The sequence below is a fragment of the Leptodactylus fuscus genome, chromosome 3 (assembly GCF_031893055.1).
Source record: "Leptodactylus fuscus isolate aLepFus1 chromosome 3, aLepFus1.hap2, whole genome shotgun sequence".
Classification (NCBI taxonomy): domain Eukaryota; kingdom Metazoa; phylum Chordata; class Amphibia; order Anura; family Leptodactylidae; genus Leptodactylus; species Leptodactylus fuscus.
Window position 1 is genome coordinate 158,089,602 of NC_134267.1, and position 20,413 is coordinate 158,110,014.

The following is a 20,413-nucleotide window of genomic DNA, read 5'->3' on the forward strand; positions in this document are numbered from 1 at the left end:
TTATTTTCCTCCTTCTGCCATTGTCAAACCTTTATAATATAAGTCTATGGAGAGGGGAGGGAAGGGAGGAAGAACAGAGACATCTCCACTATAGAGTGACTTTTCTTTCACAACACAGCTGGGTTATTGAGCATTATAATCCAGCTTTTTCCTGCCAGGAATGAATCAATGCTGTAGACAGCCTCATATCTCTATCTAGCTCCCCTCTCCATAGACTGCATTAACTGATCTGCTTGTATACAGACTTTTGGGTCAAAATCACTCAGATAAGAAGTGAAGACAAGAGTAATACTTAGGCACAGGCACTTTACTTTCGTCAAGTAGATCGCAAAGCTTGTTTCCTTCACCTGTACTATGGATTTATCTAAACATGAGCATATTTCCACTTTAAACAATCTTTACCCCATTATTAAACATAAATGTTGAGATAATGCATATCAATGAAGAGTCCACAGTAGATCAAGCTGGGGGAGGGGGTTGGGGGTTGTTGCGCAATAAAACCTAGCCAACAATAAAAATATTTCAAAGGAACAGCTTATAATTTTCCATCTGTTTGCCTACAGTAATGGAAAGACAACATCTAAGTCAAAGTTTATGACATAATGAAGTCAAGGTTTGTGGCAACGCTATCTCGTATTTAGTGCCAAGTCTCTTCTCATAAAATGCTGAAGCTAGTTCCAATAATTCCAATATGTACTTAGGTCTGACTCTTGGCATAGGTTTACTAACATCATCTTTCAGAAGTTAAATTCCTTTCTTCTTAGTGACCCTACCACTTCTAAAATAGATAGAGGATGGGTTAATAGAAGTTCCATTTAAAGGGGTTTTTAGATTTTAAAAAAAGTGTAAAAAAGACACAACATTTTTAACAAGGGGTTGAATTACTTTAAAAGTAAAGTACACAAGGTTTTACTTTCGAGTCCAGTCTCAACACATAGAAAATACCCAAACATTGGTCGAGATGGATCACTATTATGGCAAGTCATTGAACTACCATTTCCCACAAATCAATGTGTATTTTATTTTTAACCTATTCTGACTTTGTTAAACCATAAAACCACTTTAAAAGGAAATGTTGATTAAGGAAAATACCTTCTTACATTTTGGGTATGGGGACACCGCGGGGCACTCCATGCTGACTGCAGAGACTTATACATTTATTTATTTTGCACCAACAAATTCTACCCCACTTTTACAGACATTGTCATCAGTCACTGTCCCATGCAAGGCCAACAATCTAAGTTTCCTATGAATAAGTCTTTCAGCGTAGGGGAGGAAACTGAGGTATCTAGAGGAATCCCATGCAAATACAGGGAGAACACAAACTCCTTGCAGGCGTTTCCTTGGCTTAATTCGAACACAAGACTCCAGCGCTGCAAGGCAACAGTACTGACCAATGAGACATCGTACGCCGCCAGAAATGGTTCTCTAAAAATACACAACTTACTACAGTATGTTGTTACTGAAGCTGAATACATTAATATTGTGTATAGTAAAGAAGTGAAAATGAACAAATATAGACAATGAAGTATGTGAAATGCCACAAATAGTGAGAGCACACATACATATTATATGTATATTATCCAAATCTTAGTAATACGTCTAAGTGTAAACAATACTGACCACCTGTAATAATGGGCACACTGTGGGTCTTTACTATAGCGCCATTCCTTTGTGTAGTTTATCCATACAATAGTATAGGGCTATTTTAATTCACCTAAAGAGTGTCTCCAGTGTCCCTGGCTTTCCTGCCTCCAGGAAAAGCATGAGTAGTATCCAGCACATGAGGAGATATTGTTGCCAAATGTATGAAGTCTATCTGGCATTGATGCTCTGCAGAGCAGATGCAGTTGCCTAGACATTATTACCACCAGATCTGGGATTATAAATCAGATGATATTATTCATAACTTGCCACTGGGCCTCAATGTCATATGTAGGGTTAAGGTTGAACGGAGGAGAACTTTATTAATAACTGAGCGATCTCTGTATTGTGCACGTATCTGGACAAATAAGAAGAGATACATACGCTCTCTGGAATTCCGGTATGCTGAAGATGACCTGCATCACTGTGCTGAGGTAGGAGCTGTTCCCCTGGTTCCTAATACCAGTGTAGCCAGAGCCAAACATTGGTTTCAACTTAAGGCCAGTTTCTTGGATGACTTCCCATTCACTAACCCTTGGTTTAACTTCATTATCCATCACACCATTCTCAGTCTAAAAAGAAAGTAATGAGAAAGTCCTTGTCATGTCACAACCTTGAGACCTTTACAAGGTATATGCATATACACAAAAGTCATTCATATTCAGTAGAAAACTTCAGTTACAGAAAATTAAAAAAAAAAAAAAAAAATCCATCAATGAATATACGGTAAATAAGTTTTTAGTCAGGGTTTGTTTTCTGACTAAAGTAGAGTATCAGAAGGGGGTGTTTGAGGGGGACTGTGCTTTATAACACAGGCTGACTTGGTGGTCTTCAGATCTTCTCCCTCATAGAGGGCTCATTGTGGTGGTTAGCGTGGCCCATATGCCAGCTGGAAACTAGGCCCTTTGTGGTTGGGGACATGCCTGCCTGTTATGGAGAATTCCTAACTTCATTAAAAACATCCCCATGTGTATCTGAGTGTGGTGTGAGTGAGTGTGAATGAGTGTGTGTAACTCCAGGGTGGGGCAGTCTCTTATGCCAGGAGACTAGGACATCTTCCCTACCTGCATAGTTTGCTTTGAGAAATGGAGAACACCACATTGTTTTCAGTCTTCATAGTTTTGTTGTATTGTAGGTTTGTCGCATTTCCCTTTCTCTCCCTTTTTTTTCTCTTTGCTCGTCTTCCTCTGACTTCCACCACCTCAGCCATCTCAACATATGTTGGCTGCATACTGAAAAACTGCTTATTAGGGGTTGTAATTCATCACCCATGGTGATTACTGTGGGATGGGGAGGTTAATACTTTCAGGAGTTGTAGCTCACAACTCATTTATTTCGATACGTTGCAGTGTTGCAACATTGTGCTTTATTTATTAGATACAGGAACCACACACCACAAACTAAAGCCTGAATAATAGCCCAGAGCTGCAAGCACAGCTGCCATCAAGTTGCTGACACACACAGAATATTAAACAATTTTTTTTTTAAATTATAAAAGAGAGATCTATAATATAATTTATTTTACCTAAATCAGGAAGAAACTTTGCAAAATGTAGTTTTAGTACTTTTTAAAGCGTCTTAATACAAACCCCTTGCATTTGTAGCATATCAATCCCAAAATGTGCAAGATGCTTGGCAAGGTGAGGGTCTAAAACAGCTTCTTCCTCATCAAAGGAATACACATCTGTCAAGTAAGAAAAGAAAATCCTTATTCTGATGTTTACAATATTTTTGCACACGATAAATCATCTTGTAATACATCATCTTATTGAGACCACCAGCTAGATACATAACAGCTTTGTGACGGAGGAGGCAAAATAGACGTGATAAATGGGAGCCAAAACAGTCAGGTTTAAGGGTATTATCCTATAGTGGAATTTGAACAAGCTGAAAAATTCAACTTAAGGAATTTGAAGCTGAATATTTGCTTGACCAAATTCTGCCACAGAATCTGCCGCAGATTTTGCAAATTCTGTTCCAGCCAGGTAGTACTTTTCTGCCTCCCTTTCACTTAATGAGCTTTATAAGATGGAATTCACCTGAAGATGTACCATCACGCTTATTTTTTCCGCTAGCTGAACAAAATTCAGAGGGAAAAATGATTATATAATAATATTAAATAGGAAACAGCATTGGCATTAGTCGCATGCAAGATGCCACGAAGTGCAGAGTTGTCAGATTTCGAGAAAGGAGTAATTGTGGAATACCACAGAAATGATCGATCCTTAAGTGACATACCGTAGCAAGCAAACTAAATTACCCAAAATGCACAGTGGCCTATGTGGTTACAAAGTGGAAGGTGAACGGTGATTGTCAGAATGTGCCCTGAGACAGCAGACCCCCGAAACTGGGAGATACTAGAGACCGACGAGTGCTGTCCAGAGAAACCGCACCCAACCGATGGGTCACATACACCAGGAGTTTCATCAGGCATCCGGGAGTATTGTGTCAATCAATACCATCTGTAAGGAAGCATCTGCTGGGGTCTACCCTATTCTACTCTATTCTACCACAGGTGTCCAATTACTTATCGGTAGACTATATATATATATATACATACATACAGTAGATAGATAAATAGATAGATAGATAGATAGATAGATAGATAGATAGATAGATAGATAGATAGATTATTACACACACACACACACACACACACGTCACTGTCTGCTTGCAACTGAAATGAATGAGAGGCAGATTTCAGACAGAATCTGCCTCAAATTCAGTTCCAAATTCAACTTTGTGAACACAGCCCAACTGGTTTAACATCTGATTGGCTCTTTACAGGATATGGGTGGGTCAATTCATGATTGTGCATGGTCAAGTGTATGGACTGGTAAAAATAAAAAATCTAATAAAAAAATAATACTATACAGTTACACAAGTGCTCATTCATCTGTCAGTTGGTTGAAATCACATGTCAGAACAAGATGTTCTTTTGTTTAAAAACAAGTTTCAGAGAGAACAGCACAAGTGGATTAGAGTTATCCGTGAAATTAGTCCTGTGTATTACGTTATTTACGGTATATGCTATGCATACATTTCCACTTACCTGCGCCATCTGGTGTAATCGTTCCAAGTTTCACAGCTAAAGGATAGCCCATCTGCTTGTGATGCTCCAAGGCATGTCCATTCCCACCACTGCCTGAGCAAAACCATCTTCCACACATTATCGAACCATCTGTCAGGTTAAGCCACAGGTTTTCTCGGAGTTCACATTTAGCACATTTCCAACCACTGCAAAGCAATTTAAAAAATATTGTATTTAAGATGATGTTTTTAATGAATTTGGAGATGCACTTTACAATCAAATCTATATATAAAGGAGTATACTCCCCTAACCACAGGAATTCCCTATTGAATAAAGGCACATAGGGCACTGTCCCTCCCATCAATATACATAAGTAAATTACATTATTTGGCACAAGACAATCAAAACCTAAATTTCATCCACTTTATGTCACTTTCTATAGACTTTACCTAGGTGGAATCTTTACACCATTGTCTATCTGCACAAGGTTATTTGCAAACTTTGACACTTGTAGTTCTTCCTCCCATGACTCCTGCTCCAATTTTCTGTATGGAGATTTGGAATTGAGAACAGCATCACAAGCTATTGTAACCTGCACCAAAGGACAAAATATCAATAAATAGCAATTCAATATGCTGCAATTCCTATTTTACATAGCAGTAAAGGATCATTTTTTATCATGCACATATTGCTGTATTTATTTTATTAAAAATAGAAAACAAACATTAAAATAGTAACATAACAATGACAGTAATAATATTAATGAAGAAAGTAACAAACGTATTAGACAACATCTAAGGCAGAGAATAATCAAAATTTTAATTATGACTAATCTATATTACAGTATATACATGTTGACCATAGCTGCACACATTCGATGTTAAGCCAGAAGGCGATCAGTTATACAATCTCTAGTTCTGTAATGTGATAGACAAGACAGGGTGAAATCTACACAAAACTGGGGGGTTTAGTGTCCCAAGTAACCTATTGTAACATTATCCTCATCTGTGCCCACATTAGAAAACCCTTAGAGAGGACCTTTCACTACTTGGGGCACATGCGGTTTTATATACTGCTAGAAAGCAAACTGTCAGAAACGCCCTTCTGATGGTGAAGACCTATGGTACTGGCACCGATAGCTCTTCACCCAGGGCACAGAACATGAAAGCCGATAGTGCGCTGAATTCAGCGCACTGTCAGCTTTCTAGCAGTATATAAAACCGCATGTACCCCACGTGGTGAAAGGTCCTCTTTAAGGCTGAAGACCCATGTTCCGGTAACACAGCTTTTTTTCTTGCAGATTGTGTTGCGGCTTTTTGAGACAAAGCCAAGAATGGCTATAAAATGAGTGAGAACTCTAAAAAGTTTTTATACTTCTACCTTTTGCTCAATCCACTCCTGACTGACTCAAAAAAACGCAAATAACCCCCAAAAAACACTGCGTTTCTTGCAGTTCAGCCTCCACTTCATCTTGATTTTTATATTTAGAGGTCTGTTTTGATGCTTCAGCACAGAATCACGTGGGTAGTGTAGCAAGTCTGACTGTTTTAGTTTAATATAAAAGACATGTGATGGATCCCATTTTATTCAATGGTGCCCATCGAGCACCGCTGGAGTCCACCATTTTAGAAGTCTATGTATTCGCTGTTCTGATCCCCAACGGACCATAACAGACACACGGGTGCAGATGTGAACATAGGATTAGTTGCATTAGTGCGGAGTTCCTTTGATTATATGCTATTGGATTGGGACCCTTCTCAAACACCCCAACTTGGTTTATGCAGAGTGCCACACACACATCTGTTTTCTGCTCTTATAGCAATTTCATACAATTCCTGTGCAATAATCTGAATCTAATAAGTAGAGAATCATAATGGAACCCACAAGAAACTTTGGTTTTGCTCTTGTGTCTCAAACATTTGGATCTCATTAGATTCCACCTGTATTTGAATTCTTAAAAGTCTAAGATGAGGGTCTTGTTACATCTGCCTCGGTATTCTAATGTGCAGAAGTAAACAGAGTATAAACTGTAGCCAAGTATTTATGTCATGAGATTAGCTGAAGTCAACAGTGATGAATAAAAGACAGGCTGATGGTTCGACAACCATTGAACATTCTATTTTGTCCATAGAAGCCATACATGTACTACAGCATAGGATGAAGGACAAACTATCTTTCTGGAAACCGTCTGATCGCTTGTAAGAATGAAAGATCTTACATTTAAACACTGTCCCTTTCTTTCAACATCATGGAGATGAATCAGATGGGTGGTTGTTACATTTCACCCAATATTTGTTTTGGTTTAAATCTTTAGTTTAAGTGTATCACATATACCTATGCTAGCTTTAACGGTTTAATGCGTTCGGTATTCTATTCAAGGGTCCTCAAACGCAGATGTGAATCAAGCCTTACATGCAAGGCGAATGTCAGAAAGAGGTTAAACTTCCTTTACATAGGTCAACACAGCAAGAAAATCACAGAAGAGAAAATCCAGCACTCCTGGGATCTTCATAAATCGCGTCTTTATTAGAACCTTTCTAACCATATCTACATAATAATCGTGTGGATGCTTTTCGGACAGACACTGCCCTTCGTCATAGTGCACAAAATAACATACAAAAACTAATATACAGCATTGTTCTCATTAGTCTAAGAAAAGAAATCAATCAGGATAGCTTAGTCAAACGACGCACAGAAAAGGAAGGATATGATAATACCATATGTAATATCCTGATCACAAACTTACGCTGATCAATTCTACACAAACATTCAAATGAAAATGATCGTATGAAAAAAAAAAAAAAAAGCCACAAACACACAACACAAACACACACACAGTATCAGGACTAAGTGTTATATCTTGGTGAGGGAAAATACAAACAGGAAAGTGGTATAAAAACTAAATGCTAACAGAGTCCAACCAAACAAAATCTAACATAGGCACATTGTGTTGATGTGGAAACAAAAAATAAAATAAAATTATGACCATCTCAACAAAGTGTGAGTTTGGACGAATAACAGGGTTGTGTAAAAGGGCTTTACAGTACTTTATGGATAATAGTAAATAATATGCAGAAATACTAACCAAAGCTGGGAGCTCTTCTATGTTGGGCAAGGCAATTTCAAAGTGATCTGGAAATATAACAAGTTTGGCTTCATCTTCAAGCTCATAGTCATCACTGTTGAAATCTGCATCTACTTCAAGGTCTGAAAAAGAGGAGTACAAGAAAAAAAAAAAAGTATTGAATACTTTTAAAAAGTTTGGATTTAGATTTTTGTACATACACAGAACCATATATTTTAAACAATTGCTATTCGAAAAATTTTTAAAATGTATTATAGTTGTGGATACCAGTGTACCAGAAAAACATAGGAAGACAAAGTAACAAGTAGACAGTATGGTACCAAGAAAAAAAAAACCAAAATCTATCATAAAAATTATATTAGTTTAAGAGTACAAAGATCTGTCTAATGATATATTTGTACGGAAGGAATAGAATAGGAGGAAAAACTTCCTACAAACCTCATTGACTTCTAAAACTAAAGGAGTAAAACCCCTATATCTTTTATTAACCAAAGACCTTTTCTTTACAAAGACTCCCACCATTTTAAAGTTGGAATCTGACCTGGGACGTGGGTTTGATATAACAGAATGGAACAAGGCATTAACATGGGCCCACAAAGCAACCTCATGCGCTTCCCATTGGGAGCAGTATCATAAAATCCTACTAAGATGGTACTACACTCCTCTAAAACTTTCCAAGTTCTATCCAAACACCTCACCTCTCTGCTGGAGAGGATGTGGTCAAACTGGCTTATTATATCACATATTTTGGGGATGCCCAAAGATTACTCCACTATGGCATGCTGCCTTTAGTTCCCTTAGCTTTTATACTCAAAACATAATACCTCCTTCCGCCTATACCTTCACTAAATGAAATAATATCCATTACAACAAACAATTGCATACAAGAACACGTTAGTCTGCCGTGAAGGTAAAATTCTCTCCTCAATGGTCAATTTTGTTGGCACACTATCCCCTTACTCATAACTAACCATTAACATTGTAAATTCTTCACCCAACATTATCTAATGTCTCAATGCAATATTTTTGAGCATTGGATATCACTAACGTGAAGCATTAACATTCTTTTGCATTCAGCTGATATGTACCTTCCTTATCCCCCTTGTTTTTTCTTGTTCCCCACTTAACCCTCTCGCTACAGGTTCCCATATTCTTTCAACGACCGCGAAACACCTCCACTTGATGATTGATGGACTTTAATTGTTCTTCCTTGTAAATTAACTAATATTATACTTTGATAGTATCATTTCTCCAAATACAGTCTTATTTGTGTGCTCCCATTTTTGTAACCTATGTTATCCTTGTTTTGTCTGTTATTATGAAAAATAAAAACCATTGAAAAGAATAGGAGGAAAAATCCTCTATGGTTAGAGGAAAGGATTTGCACCAAAGGTTTTTTCTGACCACGGAAATTTGTATTAGTTAAAAGGGCATTTCAGCCAAAAGCCTATTAATCGCCGATGAATGCTAGGTCAGTATGGGTCGGACCACTGGGCCCCCACTGAGCAATAGTCCAGGGGACCCACTTCCCCCCGGCTGCATAGTTTATATGGAACAAAAGTTGAGTATCCACACTGCCATTTCATTTAAATGGTCACTAATTTGTCAGAACATGCGATTCTGGACCAAAACGTAGTGCAATTTTAATGTAGATAAAATATGGCTGCTTTGGCCTGAAAACCATCTATAAAGGTTCCTGCCGCTAGGTGTCTCCCTTCTAGCTAATTTGCAGTTCTCTCCCTGATACTAGAGACGTTTCCTCTCCACAGTTGCAAGACTGGTTTACATCCAGAGAAGGGGAGGTTCTTTTCTGTCTTCACACACTGAAAGCAGATGGTAGGGGTTGATTTTCCTCACAGCTTCCACATCTCATCAACCTGCTTTCTCTGTCTATAGTACTGAATACAGTATCCACTGCTGGCTGCTTATGTGATCAGACAGCATCTGATTTTACCCGCTTTATTCTAGCTTCTACCCCAGAAAGTAAGCAGCTTTCCTGACTGTGCTCATAGATTACTCTTTTCCATGTAAAGATGTCCGACTTTTCAAGCGGACAGAAAAAAACCTACATGTCGGGTTTTTCTGTCCGCTTGAAAAGTCGGACATCTATACAAATGGACAGTGAAGGACAGGCACGGAGTGCAAAAGAACGCACCTGATCGCCATTTAAATGAATGAAAAGTGTCACGGACATAGCTAGTGTCCGCTCCTAATGTCCGTGCGAGATTTTGAACGGACACTAGGAGCAGACACTACCTGTCGGACACTGACGATAGTGTGAACGCTCCCTTAACTGGCCAAAAATCCTATACTTCAACAAACCATATTAGCAATTTATATTCTCCTTTACTTGGCAAAATTGAGATTTCGTAGCTCAAAAAAAAAAAAAAAAAAAAAAAAGTTATTAAGAATGACATGACATACCTACAAAGCAGTCTATTCTATTACCAGGTTTGAGCTTTGAAATAAAGCTATAAATCAATGGAGTGTTCCCATTCTAACCTTGTGCATTTCCCTGAATAGTCACATTTTACGGATACTTGATCTGGTCATGAATGGTTTGATATCAGCTATGTGTAGCAAGCCAACTAGATCAGATGATCAGAAGATATCAATAGATGGAAAAATATCTATCAGGGTAATACGATTCCTCCCTTTTCTCACAAACTCTGGGAGATAAGGAGCTGGAAGACGTCTCAGCAGAATGTAACCATCGGTGAGATATCCCTATATGTATGGAGTTCTTTATGACCACAGTTTCATACAAATAGAGGTATGCAAGATGAGTAAAGCACCAGGTATTTTCCGGAGGCATCAGGTTCTAGTCTAGCTCTGTCACTTGCCATTACAATCTTTCCTACCATTAGACAATTTATTGTGGACGTCAGAAGGTTCAAAGAATTTTAGACCTCATCTGGACAGACACTAAGTACTCAAGCAGGGCTGCCGCTGACAGAGTATGACAGGTGCCTTCACTTCTAGGTAACAGGGTCTCTGGAAAAAAAACAACACACAAGACGTGGAAGAACAGAGGGGTGCCAAACTGGACATGTCGGCTTCAGAATTAGATCCACTAACAACTGGCCCTTAGTGCGGCTATAAATAGTCCTTTTAGTGGATATGTCTAAAAGAGACACAAGATAAGAAAGGTTCCAGTTACTTCTGTATGTTCTTCATACCTTGCAATTGTCTCAGTGATCCGTATGACATGTAATGCTACAATGAATTTGCCTGGAATAGACTTTTATGACCTTTTTACTTGCTCTAGACATCACTAATAACCCTTCTATAATAACAATGGCAACCACATATCTGCTCTGATTTTTAAGTGAAATGTAAAATATAATATATGTAATGAATATGTTAGGACCAGAATTCTTTTCACAGTCCAGTAACAAAAGATTCATATTGGCACCATTATGAGAGCTACAAATGTCCATCCTTATCTTGGCCCTTGTCTTAAATTAACTCAAGATGAGTGGCGTGAGATGACCAGTTTTGAAAACAAAACACACACAACACAGTAAGAACAGCGAGGCTATGGAACGCTCTGCCCCAGGAAGTGGTGATGGCGGATTCACTGAACAAGTTCAAAGTGGGCCTGGATGCCTTTCTTGAAGAGAAAAATATAATGTGTTATGGTCTCTAGATTTTAAGGACACGTTGATCCAGGGTTTTATACTGACTGCCAGATTTGGAGTCGGGAAGGAATTTTTTCCCCTGAAATAGGGCAATTGGCATGAGCCTCATGAGGTTTTTTGCCTTCCCCTGGATCAACACTGTAGGGATTCACGGCCGTGATTTTGCGATTTTGAAAACAATGGGAGCGTATACGGCCCGCAAAACCTCCCGTGGCGTCTACGTGCCACATTACATCGTGTGAACCCAGCCTTAGACAGAGTCCAAAGTCGGACATGCAGTACTTTGTGTCCGTCTAAAAAAATGTGGACGCACAGTGGAAAGTTTGCAAACGGACACCTACGGATTGTTCTAAAAACCCAGTGAAGTGAATGGGTTTTTAAATGGACAGTTTGCAAACCGTTCCCAATCTGTTTTTTGGATATTAAGGAAGATTTACAATAGACGGACCTCAGGCCCAAGTGTGGAGAAAGCAACACATAGACATTATTGATAATATGGGTGTAAGTTTGTACTGCCGCGTGGTTTTTGGCGTGGCATCCCGCTCCTGATTAGGCCCAAATGAATGGGCCTAAACAGAAGCGTGTCTTGAGCCGCGGACACCGTGACTGACTCAGCTGTGGAATCCGTGGCAAGATAGGTCATATCGCTTCTTTTTCCCGCTAGCTAGTGGAAAAAAAAAAAAAAAAGCGAGCAGCTCCCATTGAAGTGAATGGGAGCCTTTTTTGCAGGCGGATTTTGTGGCGGATTCTGCGTCAAAAATCCGCCTGCAAAAAAACTCCATGTAAAAATACCCTAATTTGCCGGGCAATGTGCCAAAATACCTGAAGATGCACCAATAAGATTCCCCATGCTTTACTGTTTAAATAGTCAGATGTTATTTCTAAAGCAGGACTATGGTATATGTATAATGGTGCATTACAGTGTCCAGAGGCCAAGTATTAATATTATACCATTGGGTCTATTATACTTATCATTAAGGGACCATTATAATGTTTGTTGGCCACAAAGAGGCATTATACCTTCTGTGGGTAAAAGGGGATAAATACAACCACTTTAGAACATTTTTAACTTGGTATTATTTACACTACAACCTTGTTTTTGAGTTTCAAAAATATTTTAAAAATTACTACAAAATCTAGGCATACCCTTACGTGCCTGTTTTTAGAATGTGTGGAAGCGGTCGATGAAATCAATTCTTTTTGGTACAGTTCCTTCAAAAATATTTAGAAAATAATTTGTCCTTTTCTGGCACAAAATAAGAAAAGTATTGTAGACAGATTGTTAGATAGGTAACTATATTAGGTAATTTTATGTCAAAGCTACATACATTACACTATTGCCAAACCTCAAATATGTATTTTTAGAGCAAATGTCATTGTGTAAAAATATTATTAATTGCTCTGATATGATATGTCCATCTGATTTAGTCATCTTACAAACACATTAAGTCTTAAAATGGACTCCAGTTTATTTTCTTTGACTTGTGTCATGAGAAGTCACAGTACAAACATAAACCAGTGGATTAGATAACAACATATAAGTGTGTATCTGTCATTTCACTTTTTTACTGTTACATAGGGGTTGTTTGGTGAACATTTTTTGCAATATAAGGGAGCCTTCACACGGAGTTTACGCTTCGCTCATTCTGAACGTAAACTCGTTCAGAGTGAGCAGTGTTAAAACAGATCCCATTGATTTCAATGGGTGCCGGCATGCGTGCGCTCCCCATTGAAATCAATGGGAGGCTTTTTTACCTATTACTTTCAATGTGATAGACGCGTATCATAACAGTGGGGAAGTCATGTTATTTACCAGGATAAAAAGTAGCCTGTGTGTTAATCAAGATTACAAACTATCTATATGCCAAATTTCATCCAAATCAGTTCAGCCGTTTTTGCGTATCAAGAAACTAACACAAACATCCAAACCCACAAACTTTCACATTTATAATATTAGTAGGGTAATTACGGTCTTTAAATAGCAATACTTCTAGTTTTTAGAATCACTGTAACCCCCTCCCTATGTTGAGGGGCAACTGCTGCACCTGTAAATACACAGCGTGTACAGGACGGAATCTACTTGGCAGCAATTCAGTTAGAGAATCTCCAGGGAGAACTTCAGAGCCTGTTCTACCAGACAAACACACAAAAAAAAAACAAAAAAAAAAACACTTGTCCTATAGTAAATCAAGTGATCTGAAGTCAGAGTTGTGGTAACACGTCAGTAGACTTTGCTATACATAAGTATGCCTAGAGGAATCAAGCACTTGGAAAGTATAGAATCATTTTGAACAGTACAAGTGTTAATCCAACAATTATCTGATCTAAATCAGTGTAAACAGTGTATGAAAATGTAATAGAATAACAAAATTTCAAAAAGTCTCGTTTTTCAGTTTAGAAGGCTTACTTGAGCAAGGCCCAGGACTGTTAATAGGGCTTCAGGCATCAGCTTTTGTGTTTGTGAACAGTCATGTTTTCCCATTGCAAAAACCAGCAGTATCCCCCACCCATCATGTTGGGATTCCAACGGCCTTGATATCAGTTCTCCATTGTAGAAATATCTTTATGGAACTGCTCTCCATGTTCATCACTTACATGTCCCAAATTGGGTGGGAAGAAGTGAAGATGGGAATGTAAGAAATGTATTTTCAATGACATTCGGCAGCCGAGTTGTTCATATGCTGTAAGCATGTGGTCTACTGATTCAGCAGAGTTTTCAGCTCGTCTGTTCCCAAGGATGTTCTACAACTACTAGCACAAATGTATCCCAAGCTACAAGTTCCAGAGGTTGAGTTTTGTTCTGAATGTGTCATCGCATTAGTTTATTGATTTCATGGCCAATAAAAATTCCAGCCTTTATTTTAGCCTCAGTTTTCAGTGCGCTAAACGTCTCCTTCAAATACTGGAAACCATTTCAATCACAATAAAGTGCAGTTACAACATTTTTCATGAAACCAAGTTTATTGTGAAGTGGTGGAAGATAAACTTGTAGTGGATCGACCAGCGATTTGTGTTGTACATTGTACTGACCAACTGTGTGCTCAACTCTGAGAGGCCACTGTCTCATTTGTGTACCATCTAACTCCATCATAAGACCATTTACATCAGTGCAGAAACTGACATTACTTTCCATTACATAGTATGCCGCTAACTTGGTATGTCGATGCACAAAGTGTAAAGTTGTGATGCCAGATGGGTCTGGGTATGTCCATTGGAATATTTCCAAGCGGTTATAGATTGTATGACATGGGCAGGATTATTATAGCTGTCATTTTATGATCCAGAATTATTTGGTTTTCCTTCTTAAAAGCAGACAATTGATAATTCCTTCCCACAGGTTTAGGTTTAGCCTTCTTGTGGATCAACACTTCATGACAATAGTAAGGGTAAGTTAAGACGGGGTTTTTTGGAGCGGAGGCCGCCTCAGGTTCCGGTCCAAAAGACGGGTAGCCGCGACTGAAAGCCGATGCACTGCACTGGCATCAAGCCGCGCACTCTGCTCCTTATTAGGACCAATAAATGGGCCTAGTCTGGAGGAGGGAGTGTCTTCAGGCCGAATCTCGAGGTGAAACGGCCTGAAGAACAAGCACCTCGCTCACTACTGAGCGGCTCCCATTGATTTCAAGGGGAGCCATCTTTTTGGTCAGGATTTTGAAGTGGATACAGCCTCAAAATCCTGACCAAAAACTCTGTGTGAACTTACCCTAACTTTTAATTGTTAGTGATTTTGTAACAGAATGTTTATAAACGAACAATTACCAATCGTCAATTACCCAATATATGACTTAAACATCACATTCAGATCCTGAATATTTCAATAGGCATCTTATAAAGCAAATGTAAATTTCAATAGCAATTCAGTTTACCTAAAAACAGCTTGCCATTTATACGTCTTGGAAGGGCTCCACCAGATGCTCCAGTTGCTTTCTAGAAATCAATAGAATCACAATGTCAGAATAGCGTAGACTTCAGTGCAGTCATTCAGATTAAACAATATGATTGGTGCTAATCACAAACACTGATTGTATACTAAGAAAATATTGGACAAAGTTCACATGGTAGAGTTTGGACAGAAATATGAGGCAGTCTTCAACCTCAAAGTCCTCTCCAAAAACTGAATGGGATCCACCTGCCATTGTTTGTAATGAAAGGCAGTGATGGAGGCTTTTTTCAGTGCACTGATAGAAGAAGCATCCTACTTACCAGAATTATCTGATATGTGCTATGGTGATGTGTAGCAGTAAAGGTAGGCCTAATGAAGTTCTGAACAGGTGAGGTGTGCAAGGCTTTCTTGTCAATGACATGTCATAAGATGGATTCCAAAATAACATTTTATATGTACATTTTAGAAGAAAAAGGTGCACCATGTAATGGCTACTTAAGGGATCCAAGTCACAAGGATCCTGAATACAGCAACTGTAGTATTGTATGGGCCCATGTCGTATTCCATGAGGAGTTTTGTTTTTTTTATTTATCAGGAACGCTTCTAGAAACAAAAATTGTGGGATGTTCAAACACACGCAACATCAGGTCTAAGGTTTTCTGCACACTGGCAAAAACACTGCATATTGTTGATGTATTCCTGGTTGTATCTCATACAGAGACCTGGATTTCCTGCATCATGATACCAGGAATCACTACCACCCCACAGCTCCACTTCCCAATACTATACACAATGCCAAACAGCAAAGCTGCAGGAAGGCATGGATTTCTATCATTCTAGATCACTAGTATGCCAAGAGTCAGGGTCTCCTAACCAAATTCAGTCCTGGAAATGCAGGAAATATACAGTTTTTGGACTTGTATGCCTAAGGCCCAGTTCACATCTGCGTTTGAATTTCCATTTGAGAAGTCCACTTGGGAACCCTCCAAATGGAAATCTATCTGCATAAAAGTGTGGTTAACCTTATGAAACAGGCGGACCCCATAGACTATAATGGGGTCTGTGTGGTTTCCGCACAAAAAATGTGGAGAGAAAAGTGCCGCTTGCAGGACATCTCCACATATTTCATGCGGATAAAGCAATAGAATGGCACAAACGTAGAAGCAGGCCTAAGGGAAAACATTACCCTATATTGAATTGCAATCATCAATTAAAAATGTATTAGTTAAAGGAGTATTCCCATCTCAAGGATCCTATCTATACCGGTATCTTATGCAAGTTGAAGACTTTTCCTAAATGTATTGCTTTAGAAATGCTGCTTTGTTTTCTGGCTATGTGAACTTATTCCTCCCATTGTTTACACAGGGTTTCCATAACCATGGAATTGTGCAATAGGACAAGTGACGTCACTGACTGCTCTGTTGGCAGGATAATCAGTTCAGCTAATTGCAGTTTGCTGATAAAACCCAAGTCTGTTATCGCTCTATGTAAACTGTCAGGGTCTGGGGTTGCTAGGTGGGGTGGCATAGACACACAAGTCCAGATTCTTTAGTCCAAAATAAAGGTAGAGTTTATTTTCACTCAAAAGTATAGTGCAGCAACAGAAGGAAACAATACAAAAATAAATCCCTGCCCGGCTAGGCTCTAACTAAACATAGAATAGGTTACCTCACCTAGAATAACAGAAATCAAAAGCCAGTAAAATCATTCAGGACACAGCTCCAAAAATATGACCTCTCTGTCAGCTCTCCAGCCAAGCTCTGCCCAAAGTCTACTGCTGGAGCTGGCTTCTTAAGCCTCCTTGATGAGGAGACTCTCTGCAGCTGAGTCACTGCCGGAACATCCTCAAAGTGTGGACTGGAGGGGGGTGGAATGACAGGTCCCACTACCAACCTACCTGTCATTCCTAAAAATCCAGCCCACTACTGAGCATTTACCAAAATGCTCAGCAGACGAAAGTTGTCTGCTGAGAATAAACATTCCTTCTGGAGTTTTCTCATCTCACCCACCTGAGTAGTCTGGGGGAGATGTACACCCCCTCCATTACCTGACCAGCCACCGGCTTACAAAACACACAGATAACTTCTCTACAAGCATGTGCAGATTATCTGCATAAGTATTTTGATACTTCATAGTGTTCCATTCAGCACACTGGGGGGAGGGGGAGCAGAGAGTAATACAGGAAGTGAGAAGAAAAGACAGCAGGCAAAGCTGCAACAGTGAGATGGGAAAAACCCTTTAAGATGAGAATACAGCTCAGACATGAAAATGTTCCCTTAAACTAAACATTATATGAATACCTGCCGCATAAGGAGCTGCTACATGGAAAATATTGCTGCCAGCAAGAAAAATGCCAAAAATGGCTACTCCGCTTTTTTTTTTTTTAATATGAGAAAAGTTCAGGCTAAGTTCATACTCTACACTATTCCAAAAAAATGTTTCCAGGACAGATTCCATAAAATCATTTTCCAAGGGTAATTTTAATTGAGGAAGTTTTCCAAACTCAAATCAGGCAGTAATTTAAAAATTGTCACATTAAGGCCAAGGTCCTATGCAGGGTCCTATGTAGCCCTTAAACAGATCACATTTTTTCTGCCATATTTCTCACTGAGGTTTTGCTGCACTTTCCTCTGAGTTTCTTCCCCTGTTAAAAGGGAGTATATCATCAGGATGAAGCATATTAAGGGAAGGATTTAAAGGGATCCTATCATTAAAATGCAATTTTTTCTGATTAATACGTAGGAATAGCCTTAAGGAAGGCTATTCTACTCCTACCTTTAGATGTCTTCTCCGTGCCGCCATTCAGTAGAAATCTCTATTTTCTTTGGTATGCAAATGAATTCTCTCGCAGCACTCGGGTCGGTCCCCAGCGCTCAAACAGCATGTTGAACTACAGGAGCGTACTGCGCAAGCGACCACAAAAAAAATGGCCGCCCACATGTGCAGCCGACTCTGCCCGAGGCTCAATGCCAAAGCCAACTTGCGCATGCATATTCGTTTGACCCCAGCTCCGGAAGAAGACGTGTGAAGAGGCCATTCGAGAAGAAGATGGAGGCGTCGCTGGAGAGTTCTCTTGCAGAATTGGGAACGCCTCCAGTGCTGTTTGAGTGCTGGGGACCACCCCCAGTGCTGCAAGAGAACTTATTTGCATGCCGCAGAAAACCGGGAGTTCTACCGAACGGCGGAGTGGAGAAGAATAGCCTTTCTTAAGGCTATTCCTACCTGTTAGAAACTTAAAGGGATCCTATCATTAAAATACAATTTTTTTTCTATTTTTCTCTGTACGTAAACATATTGCTGACAATAACTAATTTGTTTTTTCAGCACTTGGCAAAAAACTGTTCAAAACTGAGAATCAATTTTAATACAAGAAATATTAACAGTTTAATGCTGGATTCACACTAGCATTGGCCTTGCTGTCGTTCTAGTCCGTCAGATAACCCGAACAGCAGATAGTGGTTACATACACAGCTCAATGGATCACATTAACCATAAAAGGGTCAGTTGTGTGTCCATTGTATTTAAACTGAAAGTAGTGTGCAGGACTAAAGTGTCATTTTAATAATCCTACAGGAATATATATATATATATATATATATATATATATATATATATATATATATATATATATATATATATATACACACACACACACACACACATATTCCACAAGAAGATAAATAGAGCTACATCATGCTTAGATAAAATAGTGCCATTCAGCGCCCATATCAATGGTGCCATGTGGAACCCCATTAGTGCAAGTCACATTTTCCTCCCAAATGTAATTGGTCACTGTACATGCCTAGAATTACTGGTTGCTGACAGACCTACGTTTACGATGATCCGTCAAGATACAATTTGTCACTTTTCATTGTCATGAGCGGAAAATGTGAAACAGGTTCAAACATATACCTAGACCATTTTACTTACTAGTGACTTAACCATGGAGTTGTCTGTAGTGCCCTCTTCTCAAAGGACTTGATACTCCAATTCCTCAAACCCCTAAACACCTAGCATATATACACTATGTATGTATTGATGGACAACAATTGGTTGTTCTCTAATTCCCCTATTAGCAGATACACCTTGACAGAAGAGGACAACTCAAGGACTGTTTACTGGTGACACATCATTTCTGGGGAAAGTGTTCTGTAACTGTGACTGTGTGCGCTACATCATTAACTTGAAAGTGACAATTCACGAGGTGACAATCCTATTGACCGTTAATAATAGTGTTTTCAATATGCTGTCACCCATTTCTTTTGTTTGTAACTATGTTTGGCCAAACAGACAGGACTACCTTTGTGTGGTGATATCCTGTATTACAGTCCATTGGAGAGAAGGTTAGGCAGGATTAGAAGTTGTTTTCATAATATGAAACTGTGACAGGTGTTCCCACCACAGGCCAAGAATCCGCCTGCCAGTGGAAAGTTCATGACAGACTACCAGTGGTCTTCAGCGGTTCTTATATTTCTGATGTTTCGGTAGCACTATGTAAACACAAGTTCGACTTACTGTAGGTTAACACTTTCAGCACCACACACTGCACAGATCACAATTACCTCTGGTTAGAAGTTTTTCTCGATTCCATCTCATACAGATTGCCAGATTTGCTTGGTTGTTAAGGGTTAATTTTATGGCACTTTTTTCTGAATAGCCTTTATTATGCAAATGATATGATTATTTTGAACTATATATACACACACACTAAGGCTTGTTATTCAATAATTAATGAAGATAAACTAAAGCTCCCTGTGACACCTCACTGTTACACAGTGCAATACAATGCTTTGACTCTGATCCATGACAGGATGCAATGTCGCTTTATCTGTGAAGAACTATATACTTTGTGGTCCAAGCAGAGCCCTATAGCTTTAGGCTGGACAAGAAGCGTAACGCAGTTCAGGTGACAACTACATGTTTTGAGAAACAGTGCTATCCACTAGGCCTCACTACACAACTTTAGTATGTCTCTACTGGATCCATGCTCAATCGCTGAAATAATGTACATAAAACGTAACCCTTACTTCTACAGATGAGCAAATCAAAGCTCACGAAATGGAATTCAATCAGAGTTTCAGGAAATATTCGATCCGCATCAAATCCAGATTTCCTCATACTTCGTCGTA

General features: G+C 39.1%; 1 protein-coding gene across 2 annotated transcripts in view; it reads right to left on the reverse strand.

The window, feature by feature from the left end:
- USP13 (ubiquitin specific peptidase 13) overlaps positions 1 to 20,413 on the reverse strand; it is a 68,556-nt gene that overhangs the window by 34,220 nt on the left and 13,923 nt on the right. For both annotated transcript variants that reach the window (XM_075268631.1, XM_075268632.1), the window contains exons 3-8: positions 15,268 to 15,328; positions 7,761 to 7,882; positions 5,125 to 5,267; positions 4,697 to 4,881; positions 3,234 to 3,328; positions 2,029 to 2,216 (exon numbers count right to left, since the gene is read on the reverse strand). In XM_075268631.1, coding sequence (XP_075124732.1) covers positions 2,029 to 2,216; positions 3,234 to 3,328; positions 4,697 to 4,881; positions 5,125 to 5,267; positions 7,761 to 7,882; positions 15,268 to 15,328 — 794 coding nt within the window. The remainder of the gene's footprint in view (positions 1 to 2,028; positions 2,217 to 3,233; positions 3,329 to 4,696; positions 4,882 to 5,124; positions 5,268 to 7,760; positions 7,883 to 15,267; positions 15,329 to 20,413) is intronic.